The 21,384-nt window shown below is 40.4% G+C and overlaps 1 protein-coding gene across 1 annotated transcript in view; it reads left to right on the top strand.

Moving 5' to 3' along the window:
- The window catches only part of LOC124262299, a 43,916-nt gene that overhangs the window by 11,346 nt on the left and 11,186 nt on the right, over positions 1–21,384 (top strand). Inside the window, exons 3-4 of the mRNA XM_046696786.1 lie at positions 9,306–9,492; positions 12,534–12,763. Coding sequence (XP_046552742.1) covers positions 9,306–9,492; positions 12,534–12,763 — 417 coding nt within the window. The remainder of the gene's footprint in view (positions 1–9,305; positions 9,493–12,533; positions 12,764–21,384) is intronic.

The raw sequence follows: 21,384 nt of genomic DNA, 5'->3' as shown, positions 1-21,384 counted from the left end.
GATGTGGTGGTTCAAAGGAGGGTAAATATTTGCTTTATTGATAACTTATTTTGGAGATGTAGCCATAGTTACATAGCCCGTTGTCTCGTCGAAATATGGATTTCCGGACATGACTGTCTGTTCTGGCGGCACTGGGTATATATTCGCAAGGGTTCTACGTAAATTCACTTTATTAACGCACGCTTTATCAAAGGATCTTCGTTGTCGGTTGTGTTTATATTGCATCCATATCAATAAAAAGCAAAAGAAGGGAGAAACTGTCTGGTTTGTATGGAATTTATAAAAAAATCTTTAGCTATAACGCTTTCAATTTACAAAGCATTATGGAAGCACCGACTATTAATAGAGATTATACATTTATCATATCAATATACGGCTTGACCTGTGTAGCCAGAGAAAGCATGGTTCACTAGAACTGACAAGTTTAAAACATGGATCAGCGTTGGAAAAAATATACAGAAAGTTGACTCAACATTAACATGTTTGATCGTTTCTCTAGAGGTCCGGGTTCGAATCTCAACATTTCTGGTGTCGCTTGTGATACTGGTGGATTATTGTTAAAACCTCGCAGCAGCACATAGTCACACAGGCGAACCACGGTTCCAGGTGGGAACAGAAATTGGGATCTACTCTCATCATGATTTGCGCATCATGACATCATGGTCTTGTTTGGCGGTAGTGCAATGACTGAAGTGTATTTTGTTGGTGTTCTTCATAATTAATTTCGTTCCAGATCAGGCGTTTGAACATGGAAGGGTATAACATAGGGCGGGTACATCAACGTGCAGTAAACCAGGACAAAGTAACGTGACTATGTGTCCCAGTCAACCCAGCTGTGAATGTGTACCTCGTAAGGATGAGAAAGCCACATTAACTCGGTGCTCCTGGTGGCGGAAGAGTTGTATGATCCCCAGGGAGTTGAGATTGACCTCCAATGATCGAAGGAAAAACAAAGCTCCTTTGAGCTGAGTAGATATTGACGCTATACAATATTAGTATAATAACAGATGTGGGCAGATTGGCATGCCAAAATATATTGACAGGTTTCGTGACGTTAACAATTTGGCTTGATTATTGGTTTCCATTAGTCATGTAAATGTGTAGAATCTTCGAGTTCCAATGACGTTTAGTTATGCAAGAAACAGTATTATTATGTACGCATATTTTTCCGGCTACCTGATTGGTCTAGAGGTGGAGTTACTAAAAATAGATTTTGACGTCAAGCTATGACGTCATTCTATTGTTTACATGTCACCGTATTGTTGACATAACGTTATTGGTTTGTAGAGAAATAAAATTACTTTTCTTGACTAAATGGACATGGTTTGGTTTTTAGAAGCTTTTTTTTCGGTAAGTACATAATAAAACAATTATGGACTTCGTCCTCGGTCAATATTGCTTTTCGCGGGTCCATAAAAACAGGGGCGGTGGGATAGCCTTGTGGTCAAAGCGTTCGCTCGTCACGCCGAAGACCCGGGTTTGATTCCCCACATGGGTACAATGTGTGAAACCCATTTCTGGTGTCCCCCGCCGTGATATTGCTGGAATATTGCTAAAAGCGGTGTAAAACTAAACTCACTCACTCACTCCATCAAAAACAGGTATTGACCTCATCACCAGTCTATAATAGTATAGTGTTCCTTATACCACGCCAGTCTCCACTCAGCTAGACCTGGCAAACCAGTGGTTGACGTCATGATGACAGATATAAAATCAGCCTTACACCAAGCTCAGCTGATCCCAAGACACTAGGGACATACCTTGCATGACCCGTTGGCCTAAACCCAGACCGAAGATGGTCATGCATTGTCATGAAAACTATGACGTGTCATCGATTTGGTCGATAGGCAGAGGTCGTAGCGGCACTGGCTATGGAATAAGTGCTTATAAATACTGAAATTAATGAGTTTGCCAATTAACTAAGTAACTTGAAATGCCGCTTTCATCGCACAATCGATAGGTGACAGAGAACTGATTTTACGACCTTAATAACCATATTCTTATGTATGCAGGCCAGCAGAACCATTTGTATGGTAATCCTCTGAAGTATTATTAAGGTAAAGGTAGCTTTACATGAGAAATTATAATTCGTGTGACTCGGGCGTCTGTCAATATCCTTTGCTTACATACAGTTTCTTCCTATGTTTTAATCCTTTCAACTGACCTATATTTTCTTATGACTGAAGATAAAGGCGACCAAACCATATCTGCATAAATATGAGACCTCTAAATAAGAGACTATAAGAAGAGCATGTGCTTATGAATCACTATCATTTAGTGATGACACCAGGTGTTAGCTCCTTGCAAAATACTAAAAGCAAAATACATGAGTTTTAGCCAACGACGACCAACCCAAACAGAGTGATGTCATAACACAGTATGACGAGGTACCTACTTGCTTCGCCTTTTGTGCGATGTTATAAAACACTTCAGTTGTACTTTTCCATCTTATTTTCCATAATCACTTAAACAACAACGTCAATCAATAGGACAACATTAGATCTGAAATTAGATACTGGAAAACAACGTTAACATCAAGTCTGTGATGCAAAATAGTCGTTTCCAAAACTTCTGTATTGTTTTATCGAAATGATGAAATACAGTTGCAGACTTTAACAGTACTGTACACTCAAGCAAACATTCCGTCTGTCCGTTTATAAATGCCAGGTCTTTAATATCACAACAAGCCGTTGTTCTCGATACAAGCCTGGCAAACCCATGATGGAAGAGTAGGAACCATGCCTCTTACTGACGCTGTGTTTGGCAATGAAAATGAGGATATGATCTCCATATAGAAATCCAATAATGAAGTCCTTATTTTTCCGGTATTTCCGGATTACCTTCTCCAGGCTCCAATATATCCAACCCGCCGATAAAGCTAGAACATTGCTCATCCAGTAACATAACGGTAAACGTCTATGCTGTATGGCTTAATAATAATAATAAGTCATCTTCTATAGCGCACAGTCTCCGAACACCAAGTGATTGCTCGCGGCGCTTAATCAGAATCTGATTCTTATTACCTCGAATAACCCAAGCTGCCTGTTAGGCGCTAGAAGGCTATAGTCACGTGACTTTATCCAACCTGGTACCCATTTTCTGCTGGGTGAACAGAGGCAATTTGAACAAACTCACTTGCCTAATGTGAGATCACATGCATCACATGTGCTTTGTTGTGGGGCGGGACTGAAGTCCTAGAAACTCTCAGGAGTCCAGCTGCCAAACACGGTCACCCATCCAAGGATTGTCCGAGCTCGACGTTGCTTAACTTCAACTGATTCGTGATCTAAGCTCTGTGCACAGGACCACGCGTTCATGTTCTGAGGCTGGTTGTAGCAATGCCTGTTGACTAAACTTCCAATACTTTTAGTTTAGTTTAGTTTCACGTCGCACTCAGCAATATTCCACCTATATGGCGGAATACTTTTATGAGAATGTATTTGAGTATAAGTGAGTATAAGACTAGCACAAAAAACATTGAGGTGTTCTTGAACGTCCTGGTCGGTTTTTGAATCATATCAGTTACAAGTAACGTGAAAAGACAATTGACTCTTTATACAGTATATTTGTAGTTGGTTGTTTGACACCAAACATCCAACAACGTTCCAGCCATATAGGACCCCACAATCCATTGACATCAACAACATCGATCTATGCAGTTGGGATACAGAAACATGCATCAGCCATTGCTACAAAGCTGACCACCCAATCCCGATAGTCGCCTGTTACGACAAGCATGAGTTGATTTAAACATATTTTGTTCATTGAGAAAAACGATTCGGCACAAGTTATCCAACTTAATGACGCCCTCTCCCAATATTTACAACAAATATACAGAGAACATATACATGAGAGATCTTGAGTTTGAGAATATAACAGATTAGGAAGAACAGAGGAATCGTTTAGTTTGATTGATGTAGTGATGGACATGCTTGAAGATATTCAGATTTTCTTCATGAGAGGTCTGTATTGCCATTTAAAATAAGACATATATCTGGTAAATATCTGTTTTGTAAAATATCACTTATGTTAGCTAACAAAGTTTCTCTATGTGTTTTATAACGGGGACAATCCAAGAAATAATGATATACATTCTCACAGAGACATCCACAAGAACAGGATGGATCGGTTATAATGTTGATTCTATACAAATCATAGTTGAGCGTACGTACATTGTATCTTAACTTTGTGTGTAAAATATTTAGCTTACGTATACCAGATGAAAAGTATGATGGGGCACTATTACGCATTGTTGTAATGTTTCTTTCAAATGAGGAAATGGAGTCAGTTTCTTACAGTTGACGGGAGATTGTTCCAGGCTTTTATGGTTGACGGACTAAATGAAGATCTTGAATATTTTAGTATTGTATTGGGCACAGTATAATTTTCAGCATTACGTAAGTTATAATGGGTTCTTTTTCCCACAACAGGTGGTGACAGTTCGTAAAAAAAAGACGGGGCGATGTCATGTTTAATCTTATAAAACAAGTTTAATTTACGCTTCAGCAATTCCCATCCAGTCTCATAATAAAGAACTCTACTCGGCGTGTATTTGGGTAGGCCAGTTACTATACGATCTGCCTCGAGCTGTAGTCTTTCTAACTTGTTTGAATCTTCAATCAGACACCCATCCCATACCTCACTCGCATATTCAAAATGTGCCCATATAAACACTGTATAAATTCTTGATAACATTTTCCTGTTCAAAATATATTTAAATTTTCTTACGGCACCGATCATTTTTTCCCACAATTTTTCCGATGTGACATGACCAACTACCATTTGAAGAAATAGTTAACCCCAGGTGTTTGTGAAAATCAACAATATCAAGCATGAATTGCTGAAGACGAGTTCTCACCCGGATCTTTACGTGTTGTTAATTAATTTGTAGTTGTTGCAAATTTAGTTGTACATTAGAAGTACTGGTAATGGTAATATGCGTCTGCGTGTTCCAAGACCGGAATGATTATCTTATTACATCGAGAGAGTTGCACTGTACACGTCTTTCAGCAATATTTCAGCAGTAACGTAATCAAACCCGTATTCTTTACGCAAAGGCTACCCACCCGTGTACAACTGTATCCCATGCTGTGACCTTGAGGATTTCTGAAACGTCCTCAATTGCTGGCACTTCCTGTTTCAATCACATTTTGTGTGCGTGGACATGCTTAGGACATCGTTAGGCTTTGAAAACACCTGGTGTCATTACACATTTTCATGCATCTTTTCGTAGAATGCATTTCTGTGATTTGACTTTAACAGCCTCTGGAATCCGTTCCTGCAGATGACTTTTTATACTCTGGCATTCATATAAATAAAACCAAAGCATTCTGTCACGGTATTCTCGTACAATATCTCTTTTGCAGAACCGTAGCACAAGGGCTTTCGCTGTAGATATACGTTAAGTGTTGCTGTGCATTTAATATAATTCCTTTCATTATGTGCTGTCTTGCAGCATCAGCAAATCCACTTATAGTACCGTTACGGGTTCTTCACATGCCAGAATACCTGAGTCATGGAAATATGTTAGTCAATGCATGTGTATGTGGTATCCAGACAACGATATACCTCAGTAGGTAGGCGCTGGGGGTACAATGTTACTATCATTGATTGGTTAAACTGTACCGATTTACAAGTTCTTACACTGTCATAATATACTTCCTTTTAAAAGGTTAGACTCACTAGTGTAAATATAGCGACTTACTTCAGGCAACTGTTCTAAACTAAATTTTCCAAAATATTCCATACTGTTTAAAGGTACTGTTTACACATGAACTGATGTATTGCAAAACAAATTCGTAACGTTGAAAAGATTATTGTCATGAGTTCAATATATGATAAAAAATCTGTGAAAATTGGCGAATTCTTAACAAGATTTTATACCAAAACGCAACTGTTCACATGCACGATTTTTGCACATGCGTTTCAGCAATTTGATGCATGATCCTCGCGCAATTCATCTGCATAAGGTTTGCAGTTAATTCCCCAAAGTGGAGAAATCAATCTTCAATGTAACCGTATATATACTCTCCCAAAAAAGAAACGCATCATGAAAATAGCAATTTCATATAGCAATGAATTAAAACGTGATTCACTTTACAAAAGGTTTTGCTCTGTTTATGAGTCCTATGTTGTTTATGTTTTGAAACATCACAAGAAAACACACCATCCGTTAAATACCCGTATTTAACAGCATGATTTTCAATTTCGGCGTGTAGTGTCACAGAATACACAATTCACATGCAATGCACGTGAAAGTTAGGGATCAGATAGTCTCAATGATTGGTATAAAAGGTTGATCGCTGTCTGTCGATTATTCACTGTATTTGGAATATTGTTGACGAACGCAAAATGCCACGTCTAAGTGAAGCCAACCGTCATATCGCCCTTGGTTTGCTTGAAGCTGGCCAGTTTCAACGTGCAGTTGCCCGATGCATGAATGTTCACCAAAGCACCATTTCACGGCTCTGGGAGAAATATCGCCGGCAGAATGCGGTAGCAGATGCCCCTCGTAGTGGGCGACCTCGAGCGACCACTGCGGCGCAGGATCGCTACATCCGGGTATATCACCTGCGTCATCGAACAGCTACGGCGACCAGTACCGCTCGACAAATATCCAGACAGAGGAGGCTGTCTTCACAGACCGTCAGGAACAGGTTGAGAGAGGCTGGTTTACGTGCCCGAAGACCTTATTTTGGCCCTGTGCTTCGACAACAACATCGTCGACATCGAGTTCAATGGTGTACCAACTTTCAGGCCTGGAACCTTGACGAATTGGCGTAAAATCTGGTTAAGTGATGAATTACGATTTCTATTGGAACGACGCGATGGAAGAATGCGGGTGTACAGACGTCGACGTGAACGTTTCGCCGACGCTTGCGTTCTCCAGGTCGACAGATTCGGCCGGGGTAGTGTTATGATGTGGGGGCCATCACCTGCCGTAGGAGAAGTGATCTGGTGATGATCCAGGGCAACCTGACAGCTCAACGGTACTGTGACGAAATCCTACGCCCACACCTCCTTCCAATCATTGATCGCCAGAGGGAGTTGTTTCAACAGGACGATGCCAGGCCCAACACAGCACGTCACACTAGAGACTTCCTCCAAAACCACAACATCAATGTGCTCCCCTGGCCCTCAAGATCCCCCGACTTAAACCCGATCGAACATCTGTGGGATACCTTGGACAGACGGGTGCGACGCCGTAACCCTCAGCCCCAGACACTTCAGCAACTCGCACAGGCACTACAGGCAGAGTGGGCTGCGATTGGGCAACACGAGATTCTGAGACTTATTCGTTCGATGACGAGGCGATGCCGTGCAGTTCTCGATGCCCACGGTGGTCACATGAGGTATTGACTTCAGCGCCACCACACGTCTCCATGTGACACTCAAACTGACTTTCCTCGAGTTGGTGCCAAAGACGGATAAGTCTGCATTCCCAGTGTGCAATTTCGCTATATTTCATTGACTCCTAAAGCCTACAAGATGATTCAAAATAAACATAAAATACAGTTGAAATTCCTATATGCGTTTCTTTTTTTGGAGAGTATATATCCATACCATGTAGTGAGTGTTTTCAGTGAGTCTAAACTTTTGAAAGGAAGGATATATAAGTAGCCATCCAGAATGCCTTCTGATTCTGGAGTATTCTTTGCGCTATGTATATATGTATATATAATCATGAATCAAATTAAGTTTTAATTACATTTTAATCCAAATAAATGATTATGTTTATTTATGTAAATTTATTTATCTCAAAACAAACTACTATGTGAAAGATATGAATAAAGTTTAAGAAAATTAAGAAAAATATGACAACAATGTGAAAGATATGTATATGAATGTACATATGTATATGAATGACCAAATAAAATGTCTCTCAACATAGAAAGTTACTGTTTTCTATATACTGTAGGCATTAGTGCACTTTGAAATAGGACCATGCCACTTTATTGAAAGGTTGAAGGCAGGTGCAATCAGCAGCACTGGTGCGTAAAGTTGTTTATTTAACGCTGTAGGCATTATTCACAGTAGGCATTAGTAGACTCCACCGGTGTTACATGCCAGTAGCCGAATAATTAGAATGGGAATTCGATTGATTTCCAATGCAATGTCTTTATGATGAACATTGATGTACAGTAACAGATTCAAGCTAATTTGGTTCATATATATTTGCCTAAGAATCTATAAGCAAGCAATGTGCATTCAATATTATATAATAAAATATACATTCAATATTTTAACTCCCGTACCATGCAGCTCTCATATTCATCGATTGGTCGTGGCGTTATGTTTACTCTGAAGCTTCATCACACGCGGACAAATCTCTTTGATATATAGATAGTAATAGACCTGTTCTTCCTTTATTCCATAAACTGAAATGTCAAACGGTATTGTATCACAAAGAAAAATTATGGAAGATACACAGCGAACAGTACATGTACGCTCACGTGCTTGTAAGGGCAAGGTCTGAAGGGCCAGGTCATGTGACACAATGTACGGTGGATGTATTTTATCATTGTGTTGTGTAAAGGTACATTCCGCGTAAATTCTACTCATTTTTGAGATGATGGATGTAAACAAGAGGTCCAAATTCAGCTACTCGACATATGATTGTACGGAGAGCAGTGTTATCGAGAAAGCTAGGGTGTGATGTTTTATATAGGCCCGTTTGAGTGAGTGAGCTTGGTTTTTAACGCCGCTTTTAGCAATATTTCAGCAATATCACGGCGGGGGACACCAGAAATGGGTTTCACACATTGTACCCATGTGGGGAATCGAACCCGGGTCTTCGGCGTGACGAGCGAACGTTTTAACCACTAGACTGCCCCACAACCCCAAGCTCTTCTGATGCAGGGTCCAACGTGTCGCATGTAGTAGTGCCACCACACATCATCCTAATCCCTTTTCTTTTTCATTGGACCGCCTCCGTGGTGTAGTGGTTAGAGCATCCGCCCGGAGAGCGGAAGGTCGCGGGTTCGATCCCCGGCCGCGTCATACCAAAAAGACGTTAAAATACGGTACTTGTTGGTCCCTGCCTGGCGCTCGGCATTAATGGGTACAAAGGACTGGTCGGCTCGGAGTCAGTATAATGTATCTGAGTGGGATTGTCATGCTTCACTGCGGCATGGTATCTCAGTGGGCTAGCACTATAAAACCAGCTTAAGTCTGGGCTAGTACAAGCAGCCGCACATACACATACCACGTATACACGTCGTCATATGAGCGAAATATTCTCAAGCACGACGTTAAACCCAATTTCACTTCACTTCACTTCGTTTTCATTGTTTTCCTTCTTCTAGAGACAAGTGCCTATCCATCTGTTCGCTCTGTATTTTACCTACATACGACACCTCGGACGTGGAACGAAGCCAAACTGATATGTGAAGCACAAACCGCCGAGCTGTTCCGAGTGAAAAATGGGAACACTATTGAGGAACTGAAGTTTGTCGATGGAATGACGGAATGGAATGGAAACTTCAGTAAACTGTGAGTTTGTTTTATCTATTGTGCAATGATTCAGTTATATGAAGACCACCTCTGATTGACAATTCCGCGAGGAACGTTACAGCCTTTCTATCCATTGTACAGCAAAGACATAAACATTGTATTAATCAAGAACGGACTAAAGATTATTCAAAATGGCAAATGTTCATACTCGTATTCACTGTTCAAACACATTTTTACATATGAAAAGTATGTGACTGGTGAAAGTTTAAGGGAATTTAGAATATCATCATCTCAGTTTCGATGAGGTTATTATGATAAAAAAAAAATTCATGCTACTGAGAAGCAGATCTACAGAATGTGAGACAGTACTGATATTGAAGACGATTATAAAATCCTCATTTGCACAGGGGTGGTGGGGTAGTCTATGCGTTAACGCGTTCGCCCGTCACGCCGAAGGCCCGGGTTCGATTCCCCACATGGGTACAATGTGTGAAACCCATTCCTGGTGTCCCCCGCCGTGATGTTGCTGGAATATAACTTAAAGTGACTGACGTAAAGACATACTCACTTACTCACTCACTCACTCATTTGTACACATTATGAAGGGCTAGCGTCCGCCTGGAGAGTGGAAGATCGCGGGTTCGATCCCCGGCCGCGTCGTACCAAAAGACGTTAAAAAAAGGTACTTGTTGGTCCCTGTCTGGCACTCGGCATGTATGGGTACAATAAGTGCTGGTCGGCTCGGAGTCAGTATAATGTGTCTGAGTGGGGTATTCATGCTTAACTACGGCATGGTATCTCAGTGGGCTAGCACTATAAAACTAGCTTAAGTCTGGGCTAGTACAAGCAGCCACACATACATGTGCATGCACGTCGTCATATGAGTGAAATATTCTTAAGTGCGGCGTTAAACCCCATTTCACCCTAACTATGAAGGCATAAGGAGGCATATCCTATCTAAATGTACCTCCTATCCATCAGTGAACACATTCTTGAACTAATGTCAACAGATACTTCCCGGTCCTACAGATGTGGCCAGGTGTATGTACCATGTACTGACAAAACTCAATCGTCATATTTGTACAACGTGGCTTCGGCCTACTGTTATATACAGATGCCACTGAGGCACATGGTGATGGGCAAAACCGTCAGCAACGTCAGGATACGAGAACACACTGACCACCCAGTTACATACATTCCTTTCTTAGTGACGGATGTACTTTCTTCAGCTAGCGTTGTGATGCCCGGACGTCCACTTCTGGGTCTGTCTGAAGCCCAGAATAAGTCTTATAACTGTGATACGGTGGCATCCGAGGGCGTTGGCAGCAGCATTGTATGTCGACCCCATCTGCACCATCTCAATAGCTCTTTCTCTCTCTCTCTCTTCAACTCTTAATCGTGGCATATTTCTCGTACTTGTGTATCACATCATGTATTCTTGCCTGTCTTCATACCCTATAGAATCATTCTACATGTGCAATGGAGGCAAATACTGCATAAATATTGCTGCGGTTTGGCGATTGATATTGCTATGTGTAAACAGAAAATGGAAAAATGTAACTTTGCAAGCAGAAATGTGAACAAAGATAATTTTAGATGTTCCTAAACATTTTTTAACAATATCAAAGACACGTTTTACTTGTTTTCACTAATGCAAATCAGCAGAAAATGTTTTGAAAGACTGAAATCATAGGAATGATTCTTTTACAAAATTTTAAACACTCTACAACAGTTGTTTCGTTTTTTAATAGTTGAAAAATGGTGAATTTAAATGGTTTATCTTTGTCTCAAAGCAGAATGTTATTTCAGCCTTTCTTTTGGACATCTGAATCACTGTTTTTGGTGACAATTTAACTCTTCTGAAAATTATGCATTTCACCTAAATATGAATGCATTTGAGAATTGTTTTTCGTGATATACATAGAGATGTGTTGTTAAGCTTCCTTGTAAACTAATACCTTCTAACATATCTTTGACAGTTTTAAGTAATTCATAAAGGTAGGAGGTAACCCTTCTTTTGGCGTTTAGTGTATGTAAGAAATATATCGCATACCTTCTTAAGGGACCTGGTCAATATTATAATCTAAATCGCGGTCATGCGAAGGGGTTCTTCAGGAATGATCAATAACTGATTGTGTATGGACTATCTTTGGTATATAGATTTAACACGCTATATCGGTCTATTATATTGTGCGATAGGGTTTTAATTCCGCTATTTATAGCATTCCCGTTCAGCCTAATGTGTGAGGCAACAATGATGCAGGTCTCACGGGAGTACGAAACCCATGGTGGTGTCAAACCAAGGACCGTACACTGGGCAAATAGGGATTCGAACCCATACATTGTGTGAATTGGGTAAAATGTCGCTTTTAATGGCATTCCCGTTCAATGGGAGAGGGCACAGTGATGCAGGACCCAGGGGTTTTATGTTGGTGACTAACCAAGATACAGAAACTGGGCGAACATGGGGCCCACAATCATCGGTGTCTGGTGTATCCAAGGGGCGCAACTCTTCAAGCTAATTGCGATGCCTTAGACGATTGAGGCATCCATGCCACCCGTCGATTGTTAGGTAAAAGTAGAGACTCGTAGACATTAATATGACATCAACATGAACGTTTACGGTTCTGACTCCGCTGGCAGAAATAGATCTTAGCGTAAGGGTAACCGTAACCCCCATTTTCTAACATTAGCCTGAAGATCGTTAGGGCCCTGGAAACAGGTTCGTAACAGGATGAGTTCTGTACTTAGACCAACCACAAGCATACCTCGCACGAGTTTCGTACTCAGACCAACCACAAGCATACCTCGCACGAGTTTCGTACTTAGACCAACCACAAGCTTACCTCCACGAGTTTCGTACTTAGACCAACCACAAGCGTGCCTCGCACGAGTTTCGTACTTGGACCAACCACAAGCGTGCCTCGCACGAGTTTCGTACTTGGACCAACCACAAGCGTACCTCACGTAGATCCGCCACGTCAAAGACCACTGACCAGTGATACCTAAAAGCGTGCCATTAACATAATATAGTTTCTCGAAAGAAATATTTGAGCCGATATGCTCCTCTCAAATTGTAGGATGAACCAGAACATGATGTGGCTGGCCCTGTATGAGACCCAGGACACAGCCAACCAGTTCCTCAACCACGGCTGCATCAAGCCCGCCGACACATTCACCTGGCCTTGGGCAACTGGGCAACCTAATGATCTGACGAACCAAGAGCTCTGTGTCGCCATGGACTCTACCCACCAGTGGAGTTTACAAACCTGCAACCAGTCCTACTACTTCATTTGTCAGCGAAACGATGGTAAGTTAGTTCTTCGGCCGAGCTCGTAAGGGTCTGCATACCCGGAGAGCTTTCAAGAAATTTTATGGTTGACATGTTGTTACGGATAATAATTTGCCGTCCCCTTTGAACCAGCAAAATAGAACACAGACACGTCTAAAATATTCAATAATATATTGAGCAAACAATGAGCAAGCTACAATGAATGACAATACAGATTTCTAGAACAATGCAACTGAGTCGGAGATCTATAATATTGGGTCTCAAATATAAGATATCAACTCACCAGAGTCTTGGCATTTACAGTGAGAGCAGATATACTGATTGAAGGTTGTTTACAATGAGAGCAGTCAGGCACGCACGGTCAGTCTTGAATGTTGATCAGACGATGACGATGGCAGACAGATGTACAAAAATCCAGGCATGCAATAAAGTCCGTGTCGCACAACACAACAACAAGCCTTTATATAGCTCTTCAACAGTTCTAGGCATTCTAGCATAGCTAGGCTGTATCATTATCCATTCAGAACTTTATAGATATCCGTCGAAATCGATAGAAAACTCCACGGCATGACGAAAGCCGTAAACAAACAAGATTGCCAAGGGAGGCAACTCTGAAGCGCTATCTCAAAAGGCGTACCGCTAAAAATACGATTGCCATTTGAACATATATGATACGAGATGCGAGCCAAAACCCACACTCAAACATTGTGACTATCACCTAATCAATGTGATATTACAAATTACAAAAAAAACACACACTGTAGTAACAATGTGGAGGAATTCCAAATCAGTGACAAAAATGATATCCGATGTAATTCCTATTCTGACTTGTCCATACGATTCCGTGTGTCTTTTCAAATGAAACATTGACCAGACGTTGCGTGTGTTTATACCGGATGTCACCGGTGGGGCAGGGCACGCCCACTTTTTCGCGAACACCTGGTGTCATTACTATTTGATGGTGTCAGAAGTCAGAATTACTGACTGACTGACTCTGCTTAAAGAAGATATTTCCTATGGACGGACAGGATTTCATATGTCTCATTTATTAAATGGCTTGTCCGGTCCTGTCTGTCTGTGGTGCTTTATTTCTGTGTAAAATATGGCTAATGTGTTATTGCCATACCCTACGTTGTCTTTATGTTGTCAAGTCTGTGGCCAACCAATCCCCATTTCCCAAATGTTTTCAGCGCTGGTTGTACTAAATGTTCTCTATCAAGGGAAATGAACTGAATGCTATGGAACAGCATTTTATACAGGGTTTTAGCCCGTACCACAGCTGCATCCTCACACGTTTTGTGAGTTGAACGCGGAGCGAGTCTATGCGTAGTGTGAGAGACGTGAGGGGTTATACAACCATTCCTGGTTGTCTGCGGTATGGTATGTTTTAGTAAATGAAGATATTAATGCTATTGTTGTATTCCCCATATCACGGAATACATTTGGATCACAAAAAATGTCCGCAATATCTTGTCAACTTATATTGAAACTATTCCCTATTAGAAGAAAAAGTGTTCACATTGTTTATTCGAAATAATAGCGACACAAAATGTTCAAGATCATAATAATAAAAAAAACCCGGACGTGACCCTTTCCATATCCATACGTAAATCGTTTCATGATCATGATGATAACAGTCATGAAGTGATGTACCAGCTGTTCGTGAAAAAGGTGAGCGTATCCTGCTTCACCGGTAGCATCTGTCACAAACAATTGCAAGGAGGCTCAGAGCTATGGCTCTACTTTAGCTCATTGTACATTTATGGCTATAGTTGTATGATCCTCAGGGAGTTGATATTGAAAATATACGATGTGCCGTTAAGATTGACATCCAATGATCGAGGAAAAAGAACAAAGCGCATGTGAGCCGCTGAGATGGATATTGGCGCTTTTCAAATGTTAGTATGATGATGATGATATCATAAGCATGTATTTATGAATAATTATCGAAAGGCGATGAACCAGATATTCGAGACAAAGATGAGCGTATCCTGCCACACCGGTGGCATTAGTCTTAAACACATGCAAGGGTAAGGCAATCGTGCACCTAAAACATTAATTTCAATACACAGTCGAAATTGTTTTGTTTTAATGTACATGTCCCCCACGTGTCCCACTCACGTTCCTATTTCAGACCACACGTCCTTGATACAATTCAGTTGCTTTTAATGTTTGAGATCCCCGTACACACTTCAGAACATGAAAGCATGGCGACATCCCACACGTTCGATACAAATACCGATTCTGGTGATTCTGGCGACACATATACATTTATACACGGACAACAATGTTTATTATCGAACGGTCAAAGTTCTTTAGTTGATAGACTCTGACGACCCGGACGTGTAGTAAAAGCCTCTTGTCTTCTTTCCGATTCTCTGAGGAACGGATAGTGCTTTCTACCGCTGTAACGATCTAATAGATGGAAGGTTGAATGAATAAAGCGGATAGCAAATAACAGTAAAAGTAATGTACAGGCATGCCTTGTTTAAATCAATGGTACCTGGCTCGTTGGATAGAGTGCTCTGTGAGGTGAAAGTTGGAAACATCTGGGTCACATACAGTGTTTTATTTGTTCACGACCGGGAACAACAGCATCGGATCCTGGTTATTCCGATTAAACTCAAAGGGACTCTGGTATCCATTTGTTTATGGCGCCGCAATTAGCTATGCGTTGCTTGTGCACGTCAGACACATTTGATTGTGGGATTGAATTTCGGTTAGCCTCTATTGTTTGTTAAGCACATAAACAGTCGATATGGTTTCATCAAAGTGAAAATGACTGAAACCTGCTTCACTTCATTCGACATGCTTAATTCCTCCCATAGTAATCGTTTTATAACAATTTAAGATTGGAATATTTACCATAATCCAAATCCATCTACGTTCAAATACCTTTCATGTGCAAACAATTCACCCGTGAAGGTCCGGGTTAGAATTAACCTTCAGTAACCCATGCTTGTCGTAAGAGGCGACTAACGGGATCGGGTGGTCAGGCTCGCTGACTTGGTTGATACGTGTCATCGGTTCCCAATTGCGCTGAACGATGCTCATGCTGTTGATCACTGGATTGTCTTGTCCGGACTCGATTATTTACAGCATTATTCTCAGTATATTGCTGAGTGAGGCGTAAAACTAAACTCACTCACTCACTCAAACAATTCATGTAATTCATGTAAATACTTTTGGCACGCACATGTATACAAGAAGAGAACACAGTTTACAAATATGTTAAAGGATTTTTAAAAAGGTCACTTCACATTGTTTATTTTCATTCTTAATGAACCCCTGGGGTATATATAATATTCACAAAATACAGTTAAAAACGGTAATATTTCATTATTCAGCTTGTATTAGGAATCTAAAACGCACCTCCCTCGAAAGCATTTCGCGATTACGCAAGATAATGAGGTAGATGGTCATGGTCGCGCGACGTCATACCCGAGAGTCACTACATCAACACACGGAAAATGCAGTGGTACCGAGCCTGTTCGCGTACAGAGGTCTGCTTCTAGTTTAGCAAATAAATCAATCCACGAAGTCAAACCTGGATTTGGATGGCATACTAGATACAGATAATATCACATACATACAACCTTTTCAATTTAAAAGTATTTCTGGCGGCAAGACCGACAGGAATATTGACGACGATTCCACCAGTTGACAACATACAGCCGTGGGACGATCCCGATCCCGACTATGTTTTGAATAGACCTACTGCAGACTGGTATGCAAGTCACTTGCCTATCACATGTTCATGGAAAACTGATTAGATACTGAATTCATTTTTCCGCGGTCACGGTAAAATTTGGAGTCATGATAACGGCAATGTTCGATCAATGTGTTAAGCCTGTCTTCTGGTATACATCGGTATGGGAAGGTAAACACTGAAATAGTTACGTTCGAGGTTCATGATTTTATGAAGGCTATTAAGGAACTTTCAGCTTTATTTCATAAAATGCGTCTTCTACTAAATTTATCCGTAAAGGTTTTAGTATGGTGATAATCTTTTCTATGAAATACGTACCGTTACGGAAGTTGATCAGTTCAATCTCACAACTGTATTGTAGAGATGTACCTTAAATTCGTTAGTGTATGTTTTCGGTGTATCGTCTCTGATATGGTGTATCAAACATCAGTTTTATCACAGTTTCAATTTCCATACACGTGTAAAGCATCGGTTATATGTCGTGATACTTAGTCATATAAATCTGCAAAATATACATAAAATGTAAAATGATAAAGACCTGTAACCTCCTTAACAGCTGATAATCCCCAAAGAAAGATATAATATCGATCGGGTTTAAGTCCGGTGATCTTGAGGGGCCACGGGGAGCAGATTGATGTTGTGGTTCTGGAGGAAGTCTGTAGTGTGACGTGCTGTGTGGGGCCTGGCATTATCCTGTTGAAACAACTCCCTCTGGCGATCAATGAATGGAAGTAGGTGTGGGCGTAGGATTTCGTCACAGTACCGTTGAGCTGTCAGGTTGCCCTGGATCATCACCAAATCACTTCTCCTACGGCAGGTGATCGCCCACCACATCAAAACACTTCCTAGGCCGAATCTGTCCACCTGGGGAACGCAAGCGTCGGCGAAACGTTCACGTCGACGTCTGTACACCCGCATTCTTCCATCGCGTCGTTCCAATAGAAATCGTGATTTAGCACTGAACCAGATTCTACGCCAATTCGGTAGGTTCCAGGCCTGAACGTTGGTGCACCAATGAACTCGATGTCGACGATGTTGTTGTCGAAGCACAGTGCCAAAATAAGGTCTTCTGGCACGTAAACCGGGTTAAAGACATGTCCATCAGATAAAAAGGTTCCGACACAGCCTGTGTTCATATTTGTAGATAGATTTTCATCTGGAGAAGGACCCACTTGGAAGAAGTCGGGATTATTACCGTGTTCTTGTCAAACAAGAGGGTTTCTTTGACAGTGTTTCAAAGCCTAAATCCCATCTGAACACACCTCATATCGATCCAATAGGAATATTTCCGTTCTCGTGTGTAATGCTAAGGTATGCCCGACGATTTCTGAATATGTATGTGCTCCGAATCTGGTATTCGACGGCTGTGTTTATCTCGCCCAATATTATCTATAAAAGCTGATTTATTGCCAGTCGATATGGTCCTGTTTCCTTGTGTAATGCTAGTACATGCCTGATGATTCCTGAATATTCGTGAGCTCCAATACAGGTATTCGGTTGTATTGTATGGTCGTAATAGTATCTAAATTCAGCCGATTTACAGCCAGTCGGGATTTCCCCGTTTTTCTGTGTCATACCAGGCAATACGTGATAATTTGGGAATAAACATGGGTCCATGCTTTGACTATTCAACTCCCAAAATAGCATAGGATCTCCACTCGACATGTAAGGGACTTTGCATTTCCAATCAAGTGATGGGTGTGAATACACACAGGCAACTGAGGACTTGATACACACTCAAGCTCATTTGTCATACAATTCCTTCCAAGTGAGGACTTGATGTATCCACTTCCAACTAAGGACGCAACATAGCTATTCCAGAGTTCAAAGCCCATAAACGTGCATGTACTATACATACACCTCAGAACAGATGAACGCCCATCTCATAACTTCAGAAGATGCGCAAATATCTCAGTTACCAGATACCAAACAGAAATTTATTGAGAGATTGATTTTTCAAAAATGCTGTCTTAGACAAAACCATTCACTGTGCATTATCTTTGATAGGCTAGAATCCATTGAAAAAGGGGTGAAAGCCCAGAAAAACATTGATTATGAATCTTGGTTTACCAGCAATAAAACTGTGCCTATGGTTTACAAAAGAAATGTAAACATAATCCATTTTCCTCCCAACTAGCTCAAATAACATTCAAAGTGGCATTATATCAAACACACTGACAAACTGAGCGTACCTTAACATGATCGTCATGAATTCCTGTTAAGAGGATGATTGGGCCTGGTCTGTTTTCACCTGAAGAAAAATGTGAAGCATCTGAATGTATTATATCTATACATGTATAGAGAATACTTCATTATTTTGTTAGCTAATGGTTTACAAAATGAATTGATATGGAACAGGTTCAGTTTCCATCATCTATGAGCTGACTTTTCAGGGATCGATTTAGTGCTTTGTTACTTGCACTGGTGCTTCCCAATATTACAAAGTGCAAGCTAGTTATTTGTCTAACTTGCACCAGGTGCAAGTCAATTTTTTAGAAATATATTAACAATAAATCTAACATTATATGCATAATTTTGTAAGCTCATTTTTCTTCTAAACTTTGAATAATTCAATAGCATATTTCTTTCATTACATATTGCAATGAAAGCAGTGCAATTGGAATTTGGCTGGTGCAACTAGGTTTTTATCTTAGGTTGCACCTGGTGCAAGTAGGTTAACAACTCCTAAATTGAGCCCTGCTTTTCTTTAGCAGCGCCATGCATAAAATGCATGTGAATTTGATATTGTGAATCTTGTTTGGTTTAATAAGCGTTAGTAAAACTCTTTTGTTTTCATGGCAAACATCTATAAATAAAGAACTGACTGACTGACTGAGTTTGGTTTTACGCCGCTTTTAGCAATATTCCAGCAACATCACGGCGGGGGACACCAGAAATGGGCTTCACACATTGTGCCCATGTGGGGATTCGAACCCGGGTCTTCGGCGTGACGAGTCAACGCTTTAACCATTAGGCTACCCCACCGCCCCTATAAATAAAGAAAAGAAGATAGTATCAATTAAAGCTTTTTGAATGACAGTGGAAATAACTTTTCCTCAACCTAAACAAGTTGAAAAGACATAACTGACTGGCTGTCAAAATTTTTAAACAGGGAACAAGGGCTTGTGAAACAGTACAATTATGTTTCTGCATCATTTAGACAAATGAACTGTATCCTTAGCTGGCAGTGCATTTGGCCTGTGATTCACATTATCAAAGAGTAATGACATGCCCCAAGTCAAAAGATGTGACCTAGTGCATTTGCTCCCCATTAACTTGGTAGAATCATTTGAATATTTCAAGTTTCTGTCAATAACTTTAAAAAAATAAACCCAATTTGCTAACCGAACATTTTCTTGAAGAGTAATGTTATCAGAAACACCATTCGCCTTTTGTCTAATGACCAGGGCCGGGCTGTTCAATACTCGGTTATCTTAACCGCCTGTTAACTCCTAACGGCCGGTTAAATCCTTAACCGGCCGTTAGGTAACCGAACGTTAAATATGCGTTGTTCAAAACATGGTTAGTCATGCCGTTAGCTAACGTCGCCGTCAAAGTTTAACAGTGTGGTTAACGTCACTGGTTAGCTTCCATTTATCCCATAATTCCGTTTTCTGTTTACTTCCTGTTTACCAAAAATGGAAACGCAAAATGTCGCCTGCACCCCAAGGAAAAAGAGAAGTCGAAATTTCTCTGCTGACGAGGAGAATGTAATCCAGTCAATGGTTGAGGCCAACTCTATAGTTTATCATAGGCATGCGAATGTCGTAGCGCTACGAACGTTTTGTATTGGAACACAAGGTTCCAGCCGTTTGCATAATTTATATTTGAAAGATATATGATCCCAGCTCTATGTGGGACTTTCTTCGATTCCAAAAACAGAAAAGACATTTTAATAGCACAGCTATAGATAAAAATGATGAATCCATGAAAATAATATTAATATAAGAAGCATGTTGTCCGTGGCTAGAAAATGTATAAATATTATACACAGAGTTACGCTTGGACGGCTACAGTCTTAATGAATCTTTGAATTCCCGCAAGGCCTATCGCTCACTTTTCACTCCTTAAATTATCATGACTGTATGGCCAAGTCGTGAAGATGCTTTCAATATCATTTATTTATTATTTGCCAAGTCGGTCAAAAATTGTAATGTATGAACACACATTGCCAAATCTTTTAACATCAAACAATATAGATGTTGTGACAATAATACCCTTAGCTTTTATCTGAAATATGCATTCAATGCCAATAGAAACTTAATATGTTACTAGCCCCACGTGCAAGTAATCAAACTGTAAGTGTACTATAGGCCTCAGGGCCAACACTGCTGAATAAAATAAATCTATTATCCGACCTTACTGTTGACAGGAATCTCATGAATAATACTGTGCAATATCGTCATTATCACAGACGCATATTCCGAAAAGATGTCTTGAAAAACATGAAGCTGCGTCTAATTTATAGATGAACATAATTTCCTCGATACTCATTAATCAGATGAACCTTCATTTAGTTTTCAATTCACAAGTGACTGCAGAAAATGCATAATTCTTTTTTATGACTTCACGGTCGGAAAACATGTATTATATTTCATAAGTGTATTATAGAATGCTGTAGTAGATGAACATAATTTCCTCGATCATCATTAATAAGGTGAACCTCCATTTAATGCATAGATAGTTCTTTTCAATGTCTTCAAGGACGGAAACCATGTATTATATTTCATAAGTGCATTATAGAACGCTTCAACGATTCGGCAGAGAAATACTATTGTGTCATTGTATTCCTTATATGACCCCATCAGTGTATAACATTAGCATTAAGATATTGTTATAAAATAAGTTAAAAAATCCAAAATATTATCGTGTAATATGACAAGTGATAGTGTTGTGTTCGCTGTGACAAAAAGGTTTGGATATTCAAATA

Source organism: Haliotis rubra, unplaced genomic scaffold (assembly GCF_003918875.1).
Source record: "Haliotis rubra isolate DU_JTF1 unplaced genomic scaffold, ASM391887v1 Scf83, whole genome shotgun sequence".
In the NCBI taxonomy this organism is placed as follows: Eukaryota; Metazoa; Mollusca; class Gastropoda; order Lepetellida; family Haliotidae; genus Haliotis; species Haliotis rubra.
The sequence above is the reverse complement of the archived record's forward strand: the minus strand, read 5'-3'. Positions and strand labels throughout refer to the sequence as shown.